Below are 24,041 nucleotides of genomic sequence, written 5' to 3' on the forward strand. Positions count from 1 at the left end.
AGTGTTTTGATCCAAGAAGGCGTAGTTCTCTGCTGTAAGTCTGGTACTTTGTTAGCTGCTTGCTAACCAAGTTTGCCAGCGTTACCTGTTAGCTTTACACGCCACCCTTTTGTCCAAATATGGCAACTTCGACTTCCAATAACTAACACCGCAGCAGCAAAAACACAAACACTGAGTCTAAAACCAATGGTGACGTCACCGTGGCGATAGCCATCTTACATATACAGTCTATGGTTTCACAAGTTGGTAAGTGGCTGTATTTATTTACAAGCTTTTTCTCCTTCAGTGATTCACACGTATACGCCAACTGTATACAGCCTAGAATGGCAGCAAGTTGGTGGTCTGACCTGCTGAAGTCTGCTCCATCCATACTTTGGCTTCCCTCACCTCCATGCGAGGGTCAAACCACCATACCTGTGATCATTTGACAAAGCATTCATCATCCTGAGCCACAGCAGCCCAGACAAGATGACACTGGGAAAAAAAGCACATTTAAACTGTTTCAGGCACTGACACGTCCTGCACTAGAAGTAACAAAGGTTCTTTTTCCCTGTTTTCCAGTTTTTCTTCTGCAGGTTTATGAAGGTGACGTTTAGTGGTCCTTGTACCTGACCATTTTCAGGTGAATGTTTCTTTTGCTCATTAAGCCACTCAACACTGATCTATGAATCATTTAAGGATTAAAAAAAGACACCTAACATAAAGAACCAATTTTAAACTGTATCTTTAGACACTTTGTTACTTTGTCATGAAAACATTTGTTCCAGTTCCTCCTGCTGAATCCATGAAAAATGCCAACGATAACAGGTCGACAGGTATAAAATTCTGTTTTTGCACTGACGGGGTGATTTACTTTAGCCTTGAAGGTCCAGATGTAAAGACCATACTCGGTTAACTTTCCTCCTGTTTCAGCCGAGGTGCATGGTGACACACTTTCAGACAGTTTGTATCACAGGCTTAAATTTTAGGACATCACAAAACTTCATGAGGAAAAGTCTACATTAAAAACAGGATCTTATTTTGAAAACATCCAGCCCCTCATTCTCAAGACATCTGTGCTGCACTGCACAGACTCTGTTGACTGTCCCTTTCTAAATAAACAGCGCAGCCTGAACACCAGCATCGCAGTCTAATAAACTATCTCAGATTACACTCAGGGTTTTGGCTTCAAACCAAATAACTTTTAGATGTTTACATATTTGCTGAAAATATACTCCAGGATTTTATAACTCTAAGAGCCCTCTCCCAAAATTCGCACAGCATTTGAAGAATGACATTAAATGTCAGTTTCAGGATGGTTATCAGTGTAGAGAGGAAAACGTTTTTCTTTTTTCAGACTCTGGCCTGGCTGAGAATGTGATGTTCCTTTTGGCTCTGACAGGAAAGCACAGCATTGTTTAGTTGCACAAGTGATCCATCATGGAGGAGGAATGGGACCAGTACAGAGGATGAAGAGGAAAACGGAAGGAGATATGAAAAGAGTTTGTTTTGATGGCAGCAAGGACAGTGACCATCAAACCATGAACTGTAGTAACCTGAGCACAAGGAAAGAAAGAGAGAAAGGAAAGAAAATGAGGAAAATAAAAAGGACAAGGGAGGAAAGTAAATTTTTAAAAAGGAAAAGAAAGGAGGAGTCTTCCCAGGATGGGAGCAGCAATGGGAGGAATTTTTTTTTACACCAGGCACAGGAAGTGGCATAAATGTTTATCTTTGTGGGGACCAGTTTGGAGTTATAGACCTTTGGAAGGCTTCCCACTTTCTGCCATGCCTTTAAATTGCTGTTTGAGGGTTAGGACCTGGTTCCTGGGTTCAGGTAAGAAAGAGTTTTAGGTCAGGCTTAGGGTAAAGGTTCAGGTCAGGCATGTAATTGTGGGGAGTTAGGATAAGAGGCTAGAAGAGCCTAGGAATGCAGTGTGACTGCCTGTGTGTGTGTGCGTGCGTGCGTGCGTGCGTGTGTGTGTGCGTGCATGCGTGCGTGCATCAAGGCCTCATGGGAACTGCAAACTTGACAATCCCAGACTCTTAGTTTGATGAAGTGGGGGGCTAAACGCTGTTATCTCACACACACTCTCTCACCCTTATGCAAAACAACATAACATACATGTGCTTAGGCTCTAAGTTCTCCTTGAAGTCTGATCGTTTGTTTGTTTGTTTGTTTTTGTTTGTTTGTTTGTTTTTTGTTTGTTGGTTTGTTTGTTTGTTTTTCAGATAATGTGTTAAATCAATCAGCTGTTGATTTCATCATCTCACATTATCCACCTGTAAAGTCCAAGTCCCAGTTAGATATCCCTGACAGCATCAGGAGCAGAGTACCCACGACACTCTGGGGGGTCTAAAGGTCTCCATAATAATCCAGCAGTCTCTAAAAACATCTAAGTGGAGGCTTCACAGACAGATACAGAAGCAACCAAAACATCAGGACCACTGTAGTCAAAGGGACGTCGTTATTTCCATCTGCATATACATGATTCTGTTTTTCCATGTGCACATGTGGAAAGCGTGAGTCTAAAAGTAGCATTAAGATCCCAGCACCGAACAGAGCAGGCCTCAGTGGCAACAAGTCAGATATGGCATCCAGGGAGGAGGTGGGTTGCAAAGTAGCTTCACGTTCACTATACAAACAGATATACTTATGCAGACAGACACATTTGTGGAACCATAAATTACGCTTAAAGCAGCTTGAACAGCTCCACCTGTATGATGTCTACCAACTGGATATGTTGAAGGGTATCAGCTGAGCCATCAGCTGATGTTGGTAGGAATTGGCTGAAATGGACGGTGTGGTCCAGAAGTAACACAATTCTGCATGAAAACATGCAGAATTGCAGGGTTTCTTTCGTCCACATGTCGCGTTCATTCAAGGTAATTCAATCAGAACATACAGTGAGTATTTCCAGCACTCAAGGTGCTTTGTACTGTAAGTTAAAGACCCTTTAATAATAATTTAAAAAAAACAATATTCAACCAACCCCCTGTGAGAAGGCACTTTGTGACAGTGGGAAGGAAAAACTCCCTTTTAACAGGAAGAAACTCCAGCAGAACCGGGCTCGGGGATGGGCGGGGCCATCTGCAGTGAACGATCGAAGTTGAGGGAGGGCAAAAGGGCAACACAAACAGTGTGGAAGAGAGTCAGAGATTAGTAATAACTAATGATCAAATACAACATGGTGTATAAACAAATAGGAGATTGAAGAAGAAACACTCGGTGCATCATGGGAAGCCCCCAGCAGCCAAGGCTTATTGCAGATAACTAAAGGGAGAGTGATTCTACAGTAGAAAGGGTTCATTCTGGTCAGGATTATCTAATCCAGATGAGTTTGATATCAAACTCACCCTTTGCTGCTCTGTCACAAAAAATGATCTCAGGGTTGTATTTACTGTAAGTGAAATGATGATTAATACAAACAGCCACACACACAAAGGCCGATACAACACAGATACTGAGCTGTGAGGCAGATCTATAGGAACACACACACAGGCACTCATGTGCACAGGCACCACAAGCATGTGTCTTCCACAAAGGCTCCAGTCACATGTTGAACAGATACATACCAGCATAGTGATGTCAGTTTGTTCATCCCAACCTCACACTGCTGATCTATTCATCAGAAACTCTGCAGCTGAAGGCCACAGTGAACACTGCCAAGTCTTTTCGCTGTCAGAGTCTCTCAGAAATCATTTGTTCTTAGGGTCTTCTGACGTCACGACAGGCTGTGTGAAACTCATCGGGTGTAGCTGTGCGCTTACATTTTCTGGAGCGCCGGATGGGTGGAGTCAGCACAGTAACAGAAGATGCAAGAAGTGGCACCAGGCGAGATTTAAAGAAAATCCTTCTGACGCAGCAGGTGGAGCTGACACAGAAGGGAGCGTCCTGTTCTCGACTTTTCTTCTCATGCAGGAGAACCGGTCCTTCACCATCTCCATCAAAAAAAATATGTGATTTGCAGAAATCGTGTTAATCTGATTCCGGGTGGATCAAATTATTCAAACTTTAAGTGATCTATTATTTGATTTGATACATTGTAAGTCTGATCCCCTCAAGAAGGATTCAGACTTTTAATTACTGTAAACAAAAATATGTTTTTAAAATAGCTGATGTTTGTAGAAAGCATCAGCAGAAAATAGAGGTGTTAAACTCAGTTGGATATCACTTTGCTGTATCCCACCAGGTGCAGTTTGCTGAGGCATGTTGCCAGTTTGTGTAGAGGTCACAAACTGGCAACATGCCACGGCAGGAGCAGAAACAGATTCATGGCTCACCTTCAGGGTTTCTCACCATTTCTACCCAAAGCACAATAAAGAGTCCTGATATTACCACAGAGACAGTGTCATCAAACCTGAACTTGATTCTTTAACAAATTAAACATTTGATTTTATGTTTTTTCCTCAGCACATAAAAATAACATTAAAGGGACATTCCACACGTTTTAACTTTTTATCATTTCCTGCATTTTCTGTACATTTTCTCCCACAAACATATTACATGAGGCCTAATATGGTCAGTCTGAAACATTCCCAACTGGCTGTTACACTACTGATCACACAGACCACATAGCATTAACATTAGCTCAAAAAAATTAAAGGAACAGGTTTTAATCAGAGTCAGTTAAACTTCTGGGATACTGATCTGGTCGGTAAGTAGCAGAGGGCACTGTTAATCAGTTTCAGCTGCACTAGAAGGGCAACAATGGAACAAACCTCAAAACAGGAATGATTTTACAGGTGGAGGCCACAGAAATTTCCTCCCTTCTCATCTTTTCTGACTGTTATTTCACTTGATTTGCATTTGACTAGGGTCATGGTCACTACTGGTAGCATGAGGACCTGGACCCTACAGGCACATGCTTGCTGAGGATGCACAGGTAGTCCAACTCCTCCAGGATGGCACATCAATACAAGCCAATGCCAGAAGACTTGCTGTGTCTCCAAGCTCAATAGCATGGAGGAGATTCCAGGAGACAGGTGGTTACTCTATGAGAGCTGGGCAGAGCTGTAGAAGATCCTTAACCAGTCAGTGGGACCAGTATCTGCTTCTTAGTGACAGGAGGAACAGGATGAGCACTGCCAGAGCTACAAAATGCAGCTGGTGTGAATTTCTCTGACTGGTGTGAATGTCTCTGATGAGGGTGGAGCCTGTGCTCACTGCCCAGCACCATCGAGCCCGACTGGCATTTGGCACAGAATACCAGAATTACCAGGTGCACCACTGGCGTCCTGTGCTTTTCACACATGACAGCAGGGTTACCTTGAGCACACGTGACAAACATTAAAGGGTCTAGAGAAGCTGTGCAGAGGGTTCCTCCTGGTCCACGACAATGTCTGGCCTAAATCCAATAGAACACCTCAGGGACGTTATGTTTTGGTCCTTGCGACACCTCAGACTGTCCAGTGTCTTTGAATTCAGCCCTCTGTAGGCTGATCATTTTCATTTCCATCAAATGAGTCATTCCATGATAAATCATTGTCATGGAAAGATTCAAAACACATTATCCAGTCAGTATATCTATACAGTCTGATTTTTCCCCATTGAGATCTGCTGTTTCTTTATATTTTTCAGCAGTTTAGTGTTACGTGTCATTGAATCCTTAATCAGATATAAAAGGTCACGTTTCGCCAACCAAATGTTGTTTGTGTGATAAGCTCAGGGGTTTGTTCAAGTGTCAGTGAAGGCTTTCCACATTTGTATATGGTTTTGGAATATGTGGCACAACCCCAGCATATAACCGTTATTAGCGCTTGTTTACACAACACTCAAAACAACAAAGTAATATCCAGTGGGATTAGGATTTCAGTTAAGACGGCTATGAATCAGGTCAGAGTTTGAGTCTGTTATTTAATTTAATAAAACCAGCTTTAATCAGGTTACAACACAGCATCTGAGGGGTTTTTTGTGTGTATTGTGGATAAAAACTACTACTGTGTGCTACTAACGGTAATGAAGTTATAACAGAACTGCGTATGTATGTGACGTTTTCTCTGCTGCTCTGTTCGGTTCAGTGCACAGAGTTCCTACTTTCCTGCCAAACACGAGGATTAAAAATAAGTCTAATAACGTCTAATAAGTCTAGCCTCTGAGCTGGATCTCCTGCAGGTTTCGGTTGCAGTTTTCACAGAGTTCAGAAAGACATTCTGGCAGTTGTGTTCAAATGATCAGCTTGGCTGTCCCAACATAATAATAAGACAAAGACAGAGGAGAAATGAGAGGTGGAGTTTACATTTGTGTATTTCTGGCATTAACAGACACTCTTATCTGAATCAGCTTCCAACAAGCAGCTCACAGAGACAGACAGACTCCCTGTCTGGAGAGCGTGGGCGCCTGGGAGAGAAAACAACCACAGGACAATAGTATGTTCTTTACTTTTATTTGACGCAGATGATGGGATTAGTTGGTTAATTGTTTAAGCAAAGAAGCTCTTTAATAGTAACTGCCAGTCCTCTGGGTGCAATAAATCCCTTTAGTCCTTTAACGTCTGTGTCCTCCACTCTTCAGCATGTGGGAATTTTTTTTAGAGTCTCCCATGATAGCGAGACAGACGGGCACAAAAGAGAGAGACATAAGAGATCTTGTGAATGGAGATTGAAAGTTCAGCCTGGCCACCAACGTCACCCTTCACACACTGCGCCCCCACAGGCGCAGGACCAGCACTACCAGCACTACCAGCACTGCGGCTCACAGCCCATCAGAGTCCAAATCCAAGCTGAAGTCGTCCTCTAAGAGGATCACGTCTTCTAAATATACTCTCACCACAGGTAGTTTCCCCGAACAGGGAGCTAAGCAGATTACTGATAACAGATACACTAAACGCACAACTCAGAGTGTGAGGGAACTGGGAAAACACCAGTATCAGTACAGGTCATCTACTTAACAATACAGAAAAACCCCAATGCATCATACTAAAAGCAGATGACAGCACTCCATATTTCCCTATTTCAGCAATGAGGTTGCATGTTCTCGGAAGTCTGGATCACCATATTCCATCCTACGGATTTTATCTGGAAAACTTCAGCTGTGCTGAAGAGTGAAGAACGTTTTTGTGATTTCTTTTTTTGTTTGTTTTAAATTTAGTGGATTTTCCAGACTGTCTTTACTTTACTTTCAGTTTTGTCATTACTAAAAATGTAAACCTATTTAGTTGTTTTAATGTTTTATAAATAAATTAAAATGGAGAAAAAGAAGAAGTTGAGAATAGATATTACAATACAAACCAAAGTTTATTGAAGGCAGTTCACGTGCAGATGTCCCAAATTTTGATAAACATCTGCACCACAGCCTCCTCAGGCCAAATTAAAAAAGACCTGAGTCAAAGATAAATGTGAAGTAATCAGGGCAGTCTTTACAGAGCTTTAAAAGCGCTTTGTCACATTAAATTAAGATATTTTTATTTATAACCATGCTAAAATATTTTCTGATAAAACAATACAATGGTTTAAATCATTAATTTCTTACCATGAACTAGATTTTATTGTCAAGAATGAAAAATTTTGACGTCTAAAACGTAGTTCCACAGGGGTCTGCACACACTTAGGATCACTGTCCTTCTGCAGAGCAGAGCAACCAAAGTTTACCTGTCAGACGGCCTCACATTTCACTCTAGATTACTTTGGTAAACAGAGTAGTTCACTGTCGACTCGGTGACTGTAAGGTGCCTAAGCCTCGTGGCTGCAAAACCAGCCCAAATCATCACCCCTCCAACAGCGTGCTGGCAGTTGGCTTGAGGTGTTTGTGCTGATGTTCTGGGTTCTTTAGTTGATGCTGTGCATCATTGTCAAACATCTCCACTTTGGTCTGCCGTGCTCCTGAAGTCTTGTGGTTTGTTCAGATACAACTTTGCAAACGTAAGCTGGAAACGCGTACAAACAAGCCCCACTTGTTCATTCTTTTTCTAATTTTGAACTTTCAAATTTAACATGCCAACTGACGCCTGAACATTGCATGGTACATCGCCCTGGGGTGAATTTGCTGAGCCGTCTACTCATTCAGATGGACTTCATGTTGTTTGTTCCCCAGCTGATGGGCAACAACGGTTACTTCTCTAACATCATTGCTGAGCTCATTTCTTCTTGTTTCAACACACACCTAAGACCACATAATTAACCAATATACTCTATACAACGGACTCCATGTATGTCCAATGCCTTACAGAAAGTAGTGTACAACTGATAATCACTGCCCTGTAGTTTTTGTTAAATAATTTTGTAATGTCATACTTTGTTTCTACCTAATCTTTAGACAATATTAATATTTCCCAATTTCTAAAACCTTAGAATTCAAAGAGGGTGTTCTGTTTTATGATGTTGTAGATTTTGTGTTTTATGTTACTTCATTTGGCCAAGGAAGACATACGAGATTTAATGTCTGAGACTTCCTAATTAAATAAAGGTAATAATCATTTTAATTAGCTATTGGATAACCTTGTATAACATTGTGTTGTGCTGTGCTGAAGGTCACAGGTGGGTACAACACGTAGAACCAAACTGGCAGAGGAGAACATGTGCGCTCGCGTGTGTGATAGGAAACCTTTGAGGTTCGGGATGAATAGTTTGTCTTCCTGGAGCCAGCGCTGCAGGATGGGAGGGTAGCAGGAAGTGAGTCAGTAGTGGATCGTACTTAACCAGGAAACAGGCTGTGTGCTGCTGAGGTACTGATCCAAATCCACAGGGGCCAAGCCAAGAACTGCACGGTTCAGGTCTAAATATATAAAAGAACAAGATAAAAAAAATGACAGCCTGCTTGTGAAAAATACATCTGAAAAGCAGGCCAAAGGGCATTTTTAGATAATCTGTGATTTGACTGGAGACGCAGACAGACACCTCAGCGGTCACAACCTTCATCCGGCTGAACAATCGTGACTTCAATGAATTACTTAGAGGCTTTGAAAGAAAACAAAAATGCGTCAAATGAATCATCCGAGGTAATGACAACACAGGAAACACTTGAAACTGGTTGATCATGTATTAATTTTATTTAAATACTTACAGCCTCACCTACAGTGTACAGTTAGAAAACTCCACTCCTCCAAAGACGGGAACTGGATACTGGTCAAATTTACATAGTGAAGGAAAAAAACGAACAAAACAATAAAATATTTAAAAGAAAAAAAGAAATCCATAAAGGAAAAAACAAACACCTTTCACACTTGCTATAGCTGACACTCAGCCTCCTGACAGGCTTTTAAATGGACTGGCAGGGAGGAGGACATAATAGTGAATTTTTCTTATGTGAATCTTCATACACAAAACCAGACGTGAACGTCTTTCCTCTCCTCACACTGCTGCAGAGCGCCAACGCCCCACTGAGGTGAGTGGTAATCTCTGACATACAAAATGATTCAGCTCAAAATTTACAAGTGAGGAAGTATATTTACTCAAGTATAAAAAAAATAAATTAAAACGTTTATACACAAGACGGACGACAACGATCCTGAGAGCTGTTGTACAATCTTCACTTTCTGGAGGTCAAAAACATCTGAACCCGCCACAACTGACCGCACACGTACAGATTCACCAATGAAACCGCTCCCTCCTTACAACAAACAGGAACAACCGCTTTCCCTCACCCTGATTCAGACGCTGGACTCACTTCTAATTCAAACAGTTCATGGTGTTTATGGCAGACGTTCTGGAGAGAAGACTTGCACTCTCATCTAAGCTGCGAGTCCAAACCGTGAACATTTCCACAATTACACGTCCACTTTTTCAAACATTTTTTTAGTTTCATTTATTTTGGTTGGCATGGTTCAGATGAAAAGCAGAGGGAGCACAGATCAACGCGAGACGTACAAGTTATCTGAATTTTAGGTCCAAATGTAGTTTATGATTGTCATGGTGCCACCAGCCAAGCGTTTCAATTGAGAATGCAAGGCGGAAAACTTCTCTATTCAGAACAGCTAACAAAACAAAACAAAGAAACTAAACGCTGAGATGTAGATGACTTTTAATTCAGTGGTCCAAATTCGAATGTAATCAGGAGGAAATACATGGAAATAACTTTGACAAAACCAGTTTTGGCAGCAGAGATAAAAGGACATGATTTAATGGATAACTAACCGCTACCTAAATGTGCCAGTGGAGAGCGAAGTGACAGAGTCAGTCATCAGTCTGAGCAGCTAAACCTGTTTCCTGCTTTTTCCTAACGCCCCCTTAAGCTTTACGGAAACTAGAGCTTAAGTGCTCTCCATATTCACAAACCGATAAAAATAAATGTTCAAGTGAAAGTCTGTTTCTCCTCACGGCAACAAGACTGGAGTAAAGGCAAAATCTGTGAGAATTAGGGGCTTCAACGGTTGTGTAGTGGTTAAAGAGCCTGTCACCTGTAAGAGCTAAACACCTGAAATGGAGCTGTACATGAACAGCCTGAAGGGTTACAGCCACTCAAAATATAAATACAAGCCTCAGAGACACAAGCTGACAGTGCAAAGGAGTAGAAAAATACTTAAAAAAGCATTTAAGTAGAATAAAGATTTATGGTTAGACCATTTCAGTCATTTCTGCAGAAAAAAAAGTAACATGGAAAGAAAAAAAATATGCTTTAGTTTGATATAACGCCAAAGACAGAGGACAGTGGATGAAAGCAAAGGCAGTGATATGGAGGGCATTTAGTTTTTGACAGGTGTAAAGTAAGTTGCTTCAGTGCTCTTGATTCTGTTTAAAGAAACACCAAACATAAACAATATATTGTTGGGAAAATCAGATATAAAAAAAGCTTTTAATTTGTTACAAAGAGCACAGCCATCTGTAACTAACCAGAAAATATGCATATATACACGAGCACATCAGCTTTGAGAAGAAATACGAAACAGAAGGATGTGAGAAACTTAAATAAAAGGAGATTTAAACACATGTGATGCTTAAAGTTTCATTCCATATAAATGTGTTCTGTTGTCAGGATAATCATTTTCATTAAGCACTGAGATGAGAGAATACATCTATTTATACATCAATAAGTCTGTTTAAAATAGAGATTTCACTTTAAACTTTAAACGCTACCCGAGAGTCTTTTATAGAATCTGAAACACTGTGGTTGGGTGTGTGTGTGTGTCTGTGTGTAATATGTCTGCTGCCAATCTTATCAAAACTCGTCTTACAGGCAGTTGCCGCAGTGCACGTTTCTCTTTTCACTGACATTTTCAGTGTCCAAAAACTTGAAACAACCCACACCCAGCTGCCACATCTGGGGCGTCAGGGTCCCAGGATCAGTGTCACTGGCAGAAGGGAGAGGCTGTGGGGTCAAAGCCTTTGAAAACTTCCTTCAGGGAGCCGTTGTCCTGCTCTGTGGCCGCCTGATCAGACTGTGCAGGGCTGTTTCCCCCAAAGGGGCTGCTTGTCCCGCCAGGCTTACTAGCCTGCTTCACAACACCAAATAAAGAGGATACTGGTAGGTTATGGACCCCTGCGGGCCCCTGGTCTGCAGCAGATCCAGGAGCACCCTGAACTCCAGCTGCAGCCACCCCAGCTGCAGCAGCCCCGCCCTGAGCTGTGGAGTTAGGTGAGGGTGCAGGTTTGGGCCGGGGCCGGTTATAGCTGTTGTATCTATCCGTACCTTGCTCTGTACTTTTCTCTGGCTCAGGTTGGTCCAGTGCAGACTTCCGAACAAAGAGGGGCTCCTTGGATTTAGGTTTGCTCGTTGTGGGGTCACTGAGTTTGGACTCAGTTTGGCTGGCTGAGTTAGGCGAGTTGTTAGAGCCACTGCTGGTACCAGGGCTGCCTGGTTTGTTAGTCCGAGGGTCATACAGACTAATGCTGCTCAGCACACTGGCACCCCCTGGTGTCCCGGCCCCTACACTGCGCCCTGCCCCAACTGAGGAGAGCAGCCGTGGGTCGTAGGGAGCGATGGCAGGTGGAGAAGAACTAGATGTTGGTGCAGGAGATGTGGACGGAGGGGGCACAGGTTCTGATGGCTGCTTCAGTGCCGACTTCGGTGGCTGGAGACGGGGATCAGAGGGGACTTTGCGGGCAACACGGGGGTCAACAGGCTTTTCTATAGAAGCTGCAGGCATGGACTGAGGTTGACCCATAACTGGCATAGTGGTAGGGGGTGTGGGTAAATGAGGAGGAGAAGAAGTCTGGGACGTGCTGGAGTTAACATTCTTCAGGATGCGAGACAGAAATTCAAATTCTGGGAGGGTGGAAGCTGAGGAGGAGGGAGCAGGGGCGTCTAAGGAAGGAGGAGGCTGTACGGAAGGAGGTTGCGAGTGAGAGAGTGGCGTGTGTAACTGCTGCTGCTGACCGCGGGACAGACGTGAGTCAAGGGTGGACACGGGAGGGATGCCTGGGGGTAGAGGAAGCAGGTCCTGCTTGGGAATAGGGAGCGGAAGCAGATCTTCAGGAGACCAGGTGATGGTTTTAGCGAAGGCTGGCATGTGAAGAACAATATCCTTCTTGATGTGGCTGAACTGCTGCAACTGGGAACGTGGGTCTTTCAGAGCCATACCCATGAGCGGATCCAGAGGAATCGGCACGGGCTTGTCCCGTAGAACCCGCTCAGTCTCCTCCTCATCCACTGCCGGGGTCGTGAGCGGAGGGGGCTTATAGACCAGGGGAGGTTCAGGCTTAGCAGCTGGAGGCGAATGGGAGGCGGATCCTGCTGAGGCAGCAGCAGCTAGCCTAGCTAGCCTGGGGTCTGCAGGTGGTCCAGATGACGATGGAGCGAGCGTGGAGTGGGTGGGGTCAGAGATTTGAGAGGACTCAGCAGCACGTGCCAAGCGTGGATCCCGAGCTAAGCGGGGGTCTGCTGGGCGAGCCGGAGGGTGGGAAGGAGAGGCTTTCACAAGGCGTGGGTCGCTCGTATGCCCGTCAGATTTTTGAGGAGCCTGGGTCTGCTGACGGAGGGTCTTCAGGATGGAAGTCACGCTACCACCGCCATCCTCATCCTCACTAGAATACCAGTTCCCTGAGTCACCTAGGAAAAGAGGGATTTGACATTTTGGTCAACTCTAAGCAATCACTGAAAGGGTCGCCTCTGTCTCATTTCTGTTACACACAAAATGGTTTTAAGTCTTAAGTCTTTGGTTTTACAGGTTTCTCCTGTTTTTAGACAGTCATACGGAAAGAGGAATAGTTGCAAAAGATGCTACAACTCACTATGCCACAGGAATCATTTTATACACAGATGCAGGTGCTGTTCCTCTACCTTCAGTGTCTCTGCTTTTTTCTGCTCCTCCCTCAGCCATCCTGCGAGCTCTTTCCTCTTCCTCTTGCTGCTTCTGTTGGATCCTCATGAAGAGGACGCGCTGAGCAGGTGGCAGAAAGTCAGGCACAGAAATCCCACCCTGATTGGCTGTAGCTCCATTAGCAGGGCCTTCCTGGTTGCCTGACTGATTTCCAAATTTTCCTGTGCCTCCTCTCTCGTCTATACCGGAAAAACCCTGGTAACTGTCACCTGATAAGGAACAGACAATATTCTCATAAGTTTAAGAGCCACTATTGTTTAAAGTAAGCTGCTCCAACTCTATTTTTTATTTAGTATAAAATGATCTCACCTTCTTGAACCACTCCCTCCATCTTCATACCCTCTTGCTGATTGTAGAAGTTATTGTAGAAGTTTCCTCCTCCCTGAGGAGGACCTGGAGGCATAGCACCCCCATGTGGAGGGCCCTCTCCTGGTGGAAATCCTCCCATCATTGGTGGTCCACCGGGTCCCATGTTGGGAGGGCCCTGGTTCATTCCAAGGTTAGGGCCCATGTTCTGCATGTCAGGGGGCATCATACCTGGAGGGGCAGGGAATCTGGGAGGAGGGGCACCAGGGGGCCCTTGAGGTCCAGGTGTTGGGGTCTGACCCTGGTTGGTACTGGGGGCCTGGCTTCTAATACAAAAGCGGGAGTGTGATTTAGAATTCGGATAGTGACTCTCAAAGCAAACTTTTTTTAAAATTATTTAGAGTTAATTAAAAAATGTAGATACTAGTTCCTGTTACACATTATTCTCTCTGCTAGTTGTGCATTTCCTAGAAGTCTGACAAAATCAATAACCAAACACTAAAATAATTATTGCACTGAAAATCCTTTGTCTACTCAACACTCAGGGCCCGCAGGTCTTGAGAGGAACCTTTGAGCTGTTGTGAATCTAAGCAAAAACTGAGAACTTGGATCTTCCTACAGACAAAGTCAGGATGCGGAATATACAAATACTCTCTTTAATTCTTTGCATTTCTGATCTCTTACCTAACAGCAAGTTTCTGGGCCAGCTGTCCTGTGGGCTGAACTTTAATCTCAAACAACGAGGGGATCTTCTTCCCCATGCCTCCTCCTCCTCCACCAGCAGGAGGTGGGGGACCCATGTGGGGAGGAGGAGGAAGGCCAGCGGGATTCGGGGGGCCACCTTGGAAGGGACTTCCATCAGGACCGTGGACAGGTGGACCGGCACAGGGACCAGGGACAGGAACAGGCCCTGGTCCTGGGGGACCTTTGACAGCTATGGGCACCTGATTAGGTCCAGGAAGACCCCCAAAGTCACCAGGTGGAGGCCCAGCAAAATCCACACCACCTGTGTTGGTTTCAACAGGAACGGGCCGGGGAGGGGTTGGAAGGAGGCCGACTCCAGGAGGGGGCTTAGGAAGCGGGTTAATTCCTTGCTTCTTCAGCTCCTCCACCTCTTTTTCGTCCTCAGCTCCAGCTTCTGCATCCTCTGCCAGCATCTACAAAACCAAGAAAAATACTCTGCTGGGTGAATCTTAAAAAAACACAACAGAAGGCAAACAAAAACAACAGTCTGTCAACTTAAATTGGCAGACTGAGCGAGTGACAAAAATCTAACTTTTAAATATTGTGAGAGTTTGCAGAAAATAAACGAGGTGACTGTCTTCGAGGTCGGAGGTTCCTACCTTGTTAAGCAGCTCCCGAGTATCATCATTGAGTTCCTCATGGGAGAACATACACTCGTCACCATTGACACACTTCCCTGTGGTGTGGAACAGCTTACAGGGGAATTCACGTAGCACGGGAGTCAAGGAGGAACACTCGTGTCACATTATCAGTTGTGTCAACATAGTTATCAGACAAAGTGGGTAAGACAACTGATACAGCACTGCATCATATTTAACCTCACTCACATACAGCAGTAAATCACTTACCCTGATTATTGGATATAACAATTTGCTAGTTCATCTTTGCTTCATAGTTTCAATGGTTGTTAAAACTAATATGAAAACTAAATGGTGATTTTAACGATTGGAGCTTTTAAAAAACAAACAAACCCTCAAACAAAACACTGGTGCATATATCGAGCAAGGGGTCAACTTTGGCCTGGTGGCCCGCTAGGATCAGAATAAACTGGTGTAAACCCTGGTTTGATTTCACTTATGCAACTTCATACTGGTAAATATTGCCAGCTTGACTCTTAACTTGACTTACTAGTCAGAGATTTAAGTTTAATTTGATTGGAAAAACTGGTTCTGATCCACAACTCCAGACTGCCTTATCTATACTGATAAAGAGGCTCTCCATGTGGTCAACAGCAAAGGATATCATGCATGTAAGGACAGTGGTCAGCTCGGGCACAGAATCCAGTGATGTAGAACTTGCACAACTCCTTCTTCTTTGGCAGCTCAATGTCATGGCTGAAGTTACAGTGATCGCCCTGTTGTATGGAAAAAAAAAAGTGTGTGTTATGGATGTCAGGGCAGAGACAGCAGCCTACAGATAATTTGTAGACCAAAATAAACAACACAGCAGACATTTCCTCTGCATCTTGCAGCTGTCGTTATTACATGCTGCTGTAAGAGTTTATGTTAGTATAAAGCCTTTTATAATATTTGTATTTAGCTATAGATTCCTGGCACCAAACGTTGAAATTTCCACTGGAAACAGTTGTATTTTTATCCAGTCAGGGGGTAGCTAGTGTGCTAAACAGTATAGTTGAGTTTAAATTTGTTTCTAAAAAATCTTTATAAAACTCTAAAATACTATTTTAAAAATGTGTTTGTGTTTGAGGTATGAAATCATGAAAAACTATTAGAAAGTTACTTTCAGCACAGCGGGCAACTCTGCATGTTTGATTTGGCAGAGATGTGCGCCGGATGCCCTTCCTAATGCAACCTCAAAGGAGATGTGCGCATGTCCGATTGGAACTAATGTAATACAAAATTTGTATATGTGCACTTTGAAAAGTGAACTGACCTGTATGTATATAATAAAAGAGCATTAATAATACATATTAATGATATTTGTGCCATCCTACCCAAGTGCATCTCCCCTCGATGTAGTACTTGCAGATGGCCTTTCCTTTCTTGTCCTGGTGCTTTTCATTCTGATTCCTCCTCCCCATTCCCGGTCCATCACCTCCAACACCATCCTGAATCCACCGCACACAACAAGCAAATACAAATTAGCTGTACTGTCCAGTTTGTTACCAGATCAGGGCGCTTTAGGCTGAGCTCATAATAATTATGAAAGTTTTACCCCGTTGTCCATGTCTCCGTTGTCATCATCATTCCCCATGTCTCCTCTTCCTCTCCCTCTGTTTCGACCCTTTGCTCCTCTAATCATACCCCGTCCTCCTTTACCTCTGCCTCGCCCGCGGCCCCCTTTACCACCTGGTGGAGAAATCAAGAGACAGTGTGAGTGAACTTTCGGGCAAAACAAAAGGATATATTTCCCCATTAATTTTGCATAAATCATAGTTTTAGCCATTTTAGTTCCCTTAACCCTCCCTTTAATGCTCAGGCAACTTTCTGCTGATTGGCCTCACAAACAGGTTTGAACAGCATGTGGGGCTTCAGTGCTCAGCTAGAGCTGTGTGCCATAGTATGGACATCTAGCTTCTATGATATCAACAGGATGAAAGATTTTAAAAGAAATACTGAAACAGTGTTTAGAACAGTCTGGTACCTCAGTTTTTGGCTCAAAGAAACACTTGCACATACACTGATGTCATTATTTGAGTCTTTGTCCATATTTAATATGTGCACACACAATTATCTCAATAATATATGAAAACAAGAAAAAACAAACAACGTAGGTCAAATTTAAATAAAAGGAAACTTTAGATTTCTGCAAGAAATTAGAGACGAAAAAACAAACCTCTGCCTCTGTCTTTGGACTTCTTGTACTGGTTGAGCTCTTTCGAGTAGTCATCATAGTCATCATCACCCATGTCGTAGTCATCATCTCCATACTGTAAGGACAGGGATTATTATTGTCATTTAACTGACTCTTCGTGAACTTGGAGCAAAATATAAATAGAACAGAAGTTGTATGTTTGTCTAAGCCAGATCAGGCTAGTTTTCTGAAGTAAATTATTGCTCCACGTGGTCTTTGTTTACTGGCACACTTCCAGTATATTTAAACAACTGCACACATACACAAAACACAGGAAATGTAGGAGGGAAACATTTTTGCCTTCTAAACTTTGACCAAAGCAAAAGACAATGGGTTTTATTCTGAGCTCTAATCCTCACCTCCATTTCATCTCCGTAGCCGTCTCCATCATCATCTCCTCCCATCTTTCCTCCTCCGCCTCGCCCTCCTCGCCCTCCTCTTCCTCCTCTTCCCCTCCTCCCTCCTCTCATTAATCCACGGCCTCTCTGGTTCTTCATACGACCTCTGGCCCCTGCACAAAGACAAAGAGAGAAGTGAAGTAAGAACAAGCTACAAAAGTGGGACACCACCTGTCAGCAACTTATCTGTAAAATTTGGATTGATAAGAGAACTTGTATGTATGCAAATATGCTCGAGTGCAAATTCAACTGTGGTGCAGGTAAAACAGTGAACTTTGATAACACAGTGATACATTTTTCTCTTTCCTTGTTTGAAAATATCCCCAGAAAAGATGGCTGGCCTTGTCACAACATTGGATCTTAGATTTGATTTTTCCGTGTTCAGTCTTGTTATGAAACCGTGTCAGCCGAGCAAATATTTAGCATACAGCAGAATATGTTTAAAAAGTCTATTTTTCAAACTGCCGTGAAATTACCTCGCCCACCACGGCCGCCTCCTCCCTCCTTGGCCTTTCGGTACTGGTTGAGCTCCTTGGTGAAGTCATCGTAGTCGTCATCCCCCATGTCTTCATCTTCCTCTCCCTCATAGTTGTCATCTTCGTAGTCATCGTAACCTCCGTAACCCTGTTTCTCCATCTTCATGTAACCACCCCTCTTTGAGCCACCGTAGCTCCCACGAGACTAGAGAGAGATAAGACATTGATAAACTGAGAATACTTTCATAATGTTCACATTATATTATGCACACATAACATGTGTGTTGGGAAAGTTTTCTTTTCAGACTTACAGAACCGTACTGGGGGCTGTACTCTCTATATTTCCTTTTCTCACTGGGACTGTAGTCAGACTCCTCACTGTAGTCTGAGTGGTCATCATCCGAGGACGCATGACGCTGAGAGAAAAAGGGACAAATGTTAGAGTTGATATTTTTAGGGTTAAGCCAGAAAACAAGGGTGTTTTCATCTCTGCGTTAGCCGCAATTCTTACTTTATGTCGTGATTTGCGTTTCTTCTTGGACCTCCTCTTTTCTCTTTCCCGCTCCTTCTTCCGCTTCCTCTTACGACGGTGGGCTCTCTCGTCATCTGAATCGCTGCTAGCGTGGCGCTCCTTACTTCGCCGAGGCCGCTCCGCCGACCCTTCGTGGCCTCCTTCACCTCCACCCACTTCTTCACCGTCTCCACCTGGACCGACTGCTGACACACCTCCTGCCATTTCTTCCTCCTCCATTTCTCCCCCATCATCTTCCAACTCACCCTCCTCCAGCTCTCCATCTTCTGCCCTGTATATGAAAAGAAAGCCATCTTTAATGTTATGGCCACAAAATTTTACAAAGATAAATGCCCAATAAAATTATACAAACAAAGAGGAGGAAGCAAGAACGACTTTATATACGCAGCTGGGGGGTAAATCGGCGAAAACGAGTACAGAGGCTCAGCGAATTTGAAAATTGAAGATACAGGAATACATGCACAATTCAAGAATGAGTCATTGATCATAATCTGCTGCAAATATCATAGATGGTGCCATTTTTTCACGATTGAGCCGTCGCGATTTCAGACTTTCAAAATTATCGGTCAAATTAATCTAGATCCTTGTTTACTGTGTGTTGTATTTTTGTATCCTGGGTATGCCGCTAAGAGGAGACCCTGGGATAGATACAGGACATGCTGGAGAGATCATGTCTCTCAGCTGGCTCAGGAACCCCTCAGTGTCCCCTTGGAGAGCTGGAGGATCTGGCTGGGGGGTCTGGGGGTCTCTGCTTACACTGCTGCCATGTGACTGTGATATGAAACACGAGCTGATGGTTGTATATAATTCTAAAAGAGACTATTAATCTGTAGCAGGTACCACTTTCTGCCAGGAAAATTTCTGATGCTGAAGATTTACAAGGTTATACGGTGTATTCTGATGGACCGTCTGTCACACTGTTAGATGGGTAAATGTAAATATAACTGCAGAATTTGAAATCTATGGCAGGTTGATGTTAAAGTTAATGATTTTTTATTTGTATACACATGCATTCCTGTAAAGACTGCACATAATAAGTACCTGGGACTGCCACAAGGATGACCTTTCAATCGTATAAGCCAGGTGAAGGCAACACTAAAATGTCAAACACAACACTTTATGCATACACTGGGAGGGATATATAATCGCACTAAAGATTAAAAAAACAAACTCAAACGCTCCTGCAGTGAGGTTAGACTGCACAGCTGCTTATTGACATATTATCTAGGTCATCCAAATAGAAGGATAGATAAAAACACGCTGAATGGTGAACTAAAATACACAAAACTATGTATTCAAGGCGAACTTTCTACATCGTCTACACAGCTTCCGGAAACAGCATCAACACCTTTCCTTTGGATTTAACCTCATAACGTGACGTGCACGAAAAATTTCAGACTTCAAATTAGGTCATGTGTATATGTAATACTGTGCTCCTATTATTAACACTCACGACAGCAATACTGGTGTGTTTTCACCTCGTGAGCCTCTGTGCGTGTGTTATCATACACAGATAAAATGCAATCAAAACTCCTACAGCAGCACGAGTAACCACAAAGGAAGTCTGCGCAATATGCCAAGTGTTTGTGTTTTTGTCTGTATGCAGACAGATTTTAGCCACCACAGCTGGAACACTGCCAGAGTAAAAGGATCCGGAGGTAAAAAATGCCCTATAAGGCCTTTTTTTTCTTTTGAATGTATTATAACTTCTAATATGAAGGAATTCCATCTGGTGTAGAAAAAAAATAAACAGAGACAGTTCCTGATGTTTGATGTCTGCTGTAACTGAGGACTACCTCAGAGAAGGTTTTGAGTACTTAAACGTGTTTATGTTTGGCCATCTCTCAAAACAACAACAAGAACTTGCAACAGAGTGCTGCAGTAATGAGTCTTAATCTCAGATTAAATTGCTGAACAAAATATGTATTTATCATAAACTTTTATTTCCCACAGAGCACATTTCCTGCCACAATCTAGAAGCCCGTGGAAACATCCTACTGGCTTTTAGCTGAGGGAGCCAGATTGATGCCAACTTCTGGGCCGGCCTACAAAAGGAAAAGAAAAACCCTGTGGCACTCTGTTACGTCAAAACTGTGCAAGACACACGTCATAAAATGTTGACACAAAAATGTTAGTAACAAAGAAAAGAAAAAACATTAGTACCTCCCTATTTGAGTAAGACGCGTGTGTCTCTCCTGCAAAGGCCAACACCCAAAGTAGGCTGACAAGCACTGTGTCCAGCAGTCAGGGAGAGGTCTGAGCTCTGGATGATGTGAACAGGAGTTAACTGATTCACTGAGAAGACTACTGCCATTCAGTATCAGACTCTCAAAGGCAGGTTTTGTCCTCCTCTGAGCCCACAGTGAGCTAAGATGGAGCAGGTGGTAGAAGACAGTTGATCTGCTTTTGAGGCAAAATGTCAACTCCACTGTACGTGTAGTCTGCACCACATCCTCAGCTCACCGGCTTTCTCAGGGGAAGCAAATTAATCAGCCTTAATCATCAGAGCCCAATTTCTCCCCTCAAAACAGCAAATATATTATTAAAAAAAAGAGAATGCCACAAACACGTTAGCTTAAAGAATGAAAACTGTCTCCAGCAAAGTCCAACTTCCACCACAAATCCTGGCTGCTACCAAGATTTAGCCTGCCAAGGGACTGCTTCGAGGAGTACAAAGGTCATCTTTCATTAGTAGCTGTTCCAGATTTGACTGATTTTTAGGTTTTACAGTGCAAAGATATCCACAGATGACCTAGTAAACTCTCACTTTTATTAAAAATGGGCTTATAAAACCTGGACTCACTCCCAGAACAAAATTCAGTTATCTGCTGATTGCTCACAAGACACAATCCAGAATAAACTACAAAATCTGTCTTCATATTTGGTACTCGGGACCATGAGCCAGAATTAAACTACACTTATTCTCTCTGGAAATATGTAGAAAGACACGCAGTATCAGATACCAACTAACCCAGTCCAGTCCATTTTTGACATATTATCTAAAACACTTTAACAGACTCTATAAGATGATTTGTCCTAAAAAAGCTATCAGCTTTTAATCAAACACCACAAACTCAGTCCCCTACTTTATGACTGGCATTAATGCACAGACCTGTTACAAAGGAGGGCTCCCTTTCATAGCACAGGGATTTGGCTGTATTGTGGAGGCAGGTTGTTGTGAATAGGGGGTGGCTGGGATTCGCTATGGGCACAAGCTGTTGGCCTCCCTGCAATTCTGAAATACCCCCATACACACATATATCACCTGCTGCTTCCTAATTTAGGGAATAACATAAAACAGCAAACCCCATTCAAGCATACTCTATACTACCAAAAGAAGCTTAGCTGTACAGAGCTGTGGAGAGGAAAAACTGTTATTTACTTTGTTATTTGTAAGCTGAGCATAATAAAGTCCAGTCCTGTGCATGATCAGTTCGCCATGTTAGTTACACCAGACAGTTTCCATTTATATCCAAAGTGTAAAATCTCCAAACAAACCTCCTACCAGACAGCTTAAGTTTAGCAGAGCACATGATTATTCCGGATCAAATGGTTTACCATGCATTATGGCACATTATTAGCTCAATATTCGACTCCATAACAACTCTATAAGCACAAAGGGCCACGATTAAAATGGGGAATACTTACTGTGACGGGCTTTCTTCACATTTTGCACTCAAAACAACAAAAAAAAATAAAGTTTCTCGCTAAACTTTCGGGGACACTAAGTGGGAGTTTGTGGGGATTGGAAAGTGGGGGACCAACCGGGTACAGCAAATTTTGCCAACTGGGGACAGTGGAGAAGGGAACTTTTGTGTTTGACTTGAAACACTTTTGGGATGCTTTGCAGACGTTTTACACATTTTGGGGGAGGTGGGGGGGGACTTCGGGGGGATGGTGGGGACGAGTCAGTGTGGGCACGACTGTGAATAAAAATGGCATGTTAGTTAAAATACATCCATAACTACAGTAAAAAGAAAAAAAAATCTAAATTTAACGACAATTAAACTTAAATGTTTAAGGGCGTCCATAAGGGGAGCTAAAGGGTTTTTCTTATGAGTTATTTACAATTAATGAGACGACGACAATTTTAAGTGCGTAGCGCCAAGGGTGCAATTAAGTGCTACGCTCCGCCAACGGCACAAATGCATTTGAACCGATAATAATCGACGATAGTGATCAAATAACTTAAAGTTGGGCTACTTAAAAAAACAGCAGCCATTAGAAATATCGACGACCTTAAAAATCACAGTCAACATAAGTATTAGCCCTTAGCTTAGCCTTTCTCTGTTGTTGCCAACAGCATACGTTGGTAACACCAGCTAACATGCTAACGCTGCTAGCCTGAGAGTAGGCCTCACCGTTAGCAAAAAAACCCACCAGTTTAATGTTTGTTTTTTCCTTTTACCGCTGTGATCGCTACTGATACCAAACACACACACACACGATTAATTGAACTAATTAGTTAAGTTTTTTAAGAGAGGGTGATTAGTTAACCAAGGCGCCGTGATCAATCGTCGAATTGTTAAGTATGGTCGCTTAAAGTATGATTTGTCAGCCGTTTCAACCTCATCTCTTTTCCCTGAGACAGGCTGGCTCGAGTCGATTGCTCGTTGATTGTGATAGACGTAAATAAAACACAGGGAACAACGTTATCCCAAAAGTTTTTTTGGCCTCCCAGTTGGCGTTGTCGTATCAACATGGCGTTACCTCTGTACTCGTTTTCCAGAAAAGGCGAGTTTAATCCCTCTGACAGAAAAAAAGGAAAAAGAAACCCCGGGCTTTTTGTGTAAAAGCACAGGACAAATAAATAATTTCATTTAAATATGACTGTAGAATTACTCGACCTTTCGTCAGTCAGGAGACTGTTGTGTTCGTGGTTGGTAGTTGGGGAGTTTGGATGGACAGTCATGCTTTCCACAGCCATTTCCTCTAGCTACATTGAGGTGCAAAAAATTACAACTCGACACTGGAAACTACTGGCTTATGCGTCACTTCACACTAGGATCTAATTGTTTTGATTTTAGGAAGAGTTTCAGTTCATAGTAGGCAATTCTCCACTACAGTTGTAAGAGAAATATTGAGTCCTGACGTTCTCCGTCCTACTGTAGCGATGTGAAATGACGACTGATGAACCTAAAATGGCCGACCGTCTTCTCCAAGGAGAAAAGGGGCTGGCCTCCCCGAGAGTGACATCATGACGAATAGCGTACGCTCCTCACGGAAATCAACGAATGGCAAATTTACAGGGTAAAATGAGGCCTGGGTGTTGACTTGCAGGTAAACCGTCTCCCCCAAGTAATCTTATTCGATTATTAACGATTTCAAAACGTGTATTTTTTTTTAATGTTCGTACTAGATCGATGTATTTCTCCCTGTTACTTACGTTGGCTTGAAGTCAATTTCATTCACTGTATTTTATTCTTAGGTCGCTGTATTATCTTTCGTATAATATTTCGTGTTAGTGAATAAAAGATTGGTCATTCTACATCTCATTTTCTCCCGTGGCTTCGTACTTGTTAGGGTCATTATAACACAAGGGTTCAATATGTTCTTAAATTCTCGACACTCTGCGGGCAGTCTGATTATAAGGCAATACCCA

At 43.0% G+C, this 24,041-nt stretch overlaps 1 protein-coding gene across 3 annotated transcripts; it reads right to left on the reverse strand.

Moving 5' to 3' along the window:
* Positions 1–8,940: 8,940 nt before the first annotated feature.
* zc3h4 (zinc finger CCCH-type containing 4) lies at positions 8,941–23,606 on the reverse strand. Of its 3 annotated transcripts, none has more exons than XM_063492674.1 (14): positions 23,287–23,606; positions 18,419–18,710; positions 18,219–18,323; positions 17,908–18,112; positions 17,393–17,544; positions 17,016–17,109; positions 16,395–16,528; positions 16,174–16,287; positions 15,462–15,573; positions 14,819–14,928; positions 14,160–14,632; positions 13,479–13,798; positions 13,130–13,378; positions 8,941–12,898 (listed from the first exon to the last, which is right to left on the reverse strand). In XM_063492674.1, exons 1-14 carry the CDS (start codon positions 23,364–23,366, stop codon positions 11,199–11,201), a joined length of 4,140 nt encoding a protein of 1,379 aa, XP_063348744.1. In that variant the 5' UTR covers positions 23,367–23,606; the 3' UTR covers positions 8,941–11,198. The 3 variants fall into 3 exon arrangements, with proteins under 3 accessions (XP_063348744.1, XP_063348743.1, XP_063348745.1); XM_063492673.1 differs by having other exon boundaries at positions 13,479–13,801; XM_063492675.1 differs by lacking the exon at positions 23,287–23,606 and adding an exon at positions 22,088–22,301 and having other exon boundaries at positions 13,479–13,801.
* Positions 23,607–24,041: the final 435 nt, after the last annotated feature.

The sequence above is a fragment of the Pelmatolapia mariae genome, linkage group LG14, assembly GCF_036321145.2.
Source record: "Pelmatolapia mariae isolate MD_Pm_ZW linkage group LG14, Pm_UMD_F_2, whole genome shotgun sequence".
Taxonomy (NCBI): Eukaryota; Metazoa; Chordata; class Actinopteri; order Cichliformes; family Cichlidae; genus Pelmatolapia; species Pelmatolapia mariae.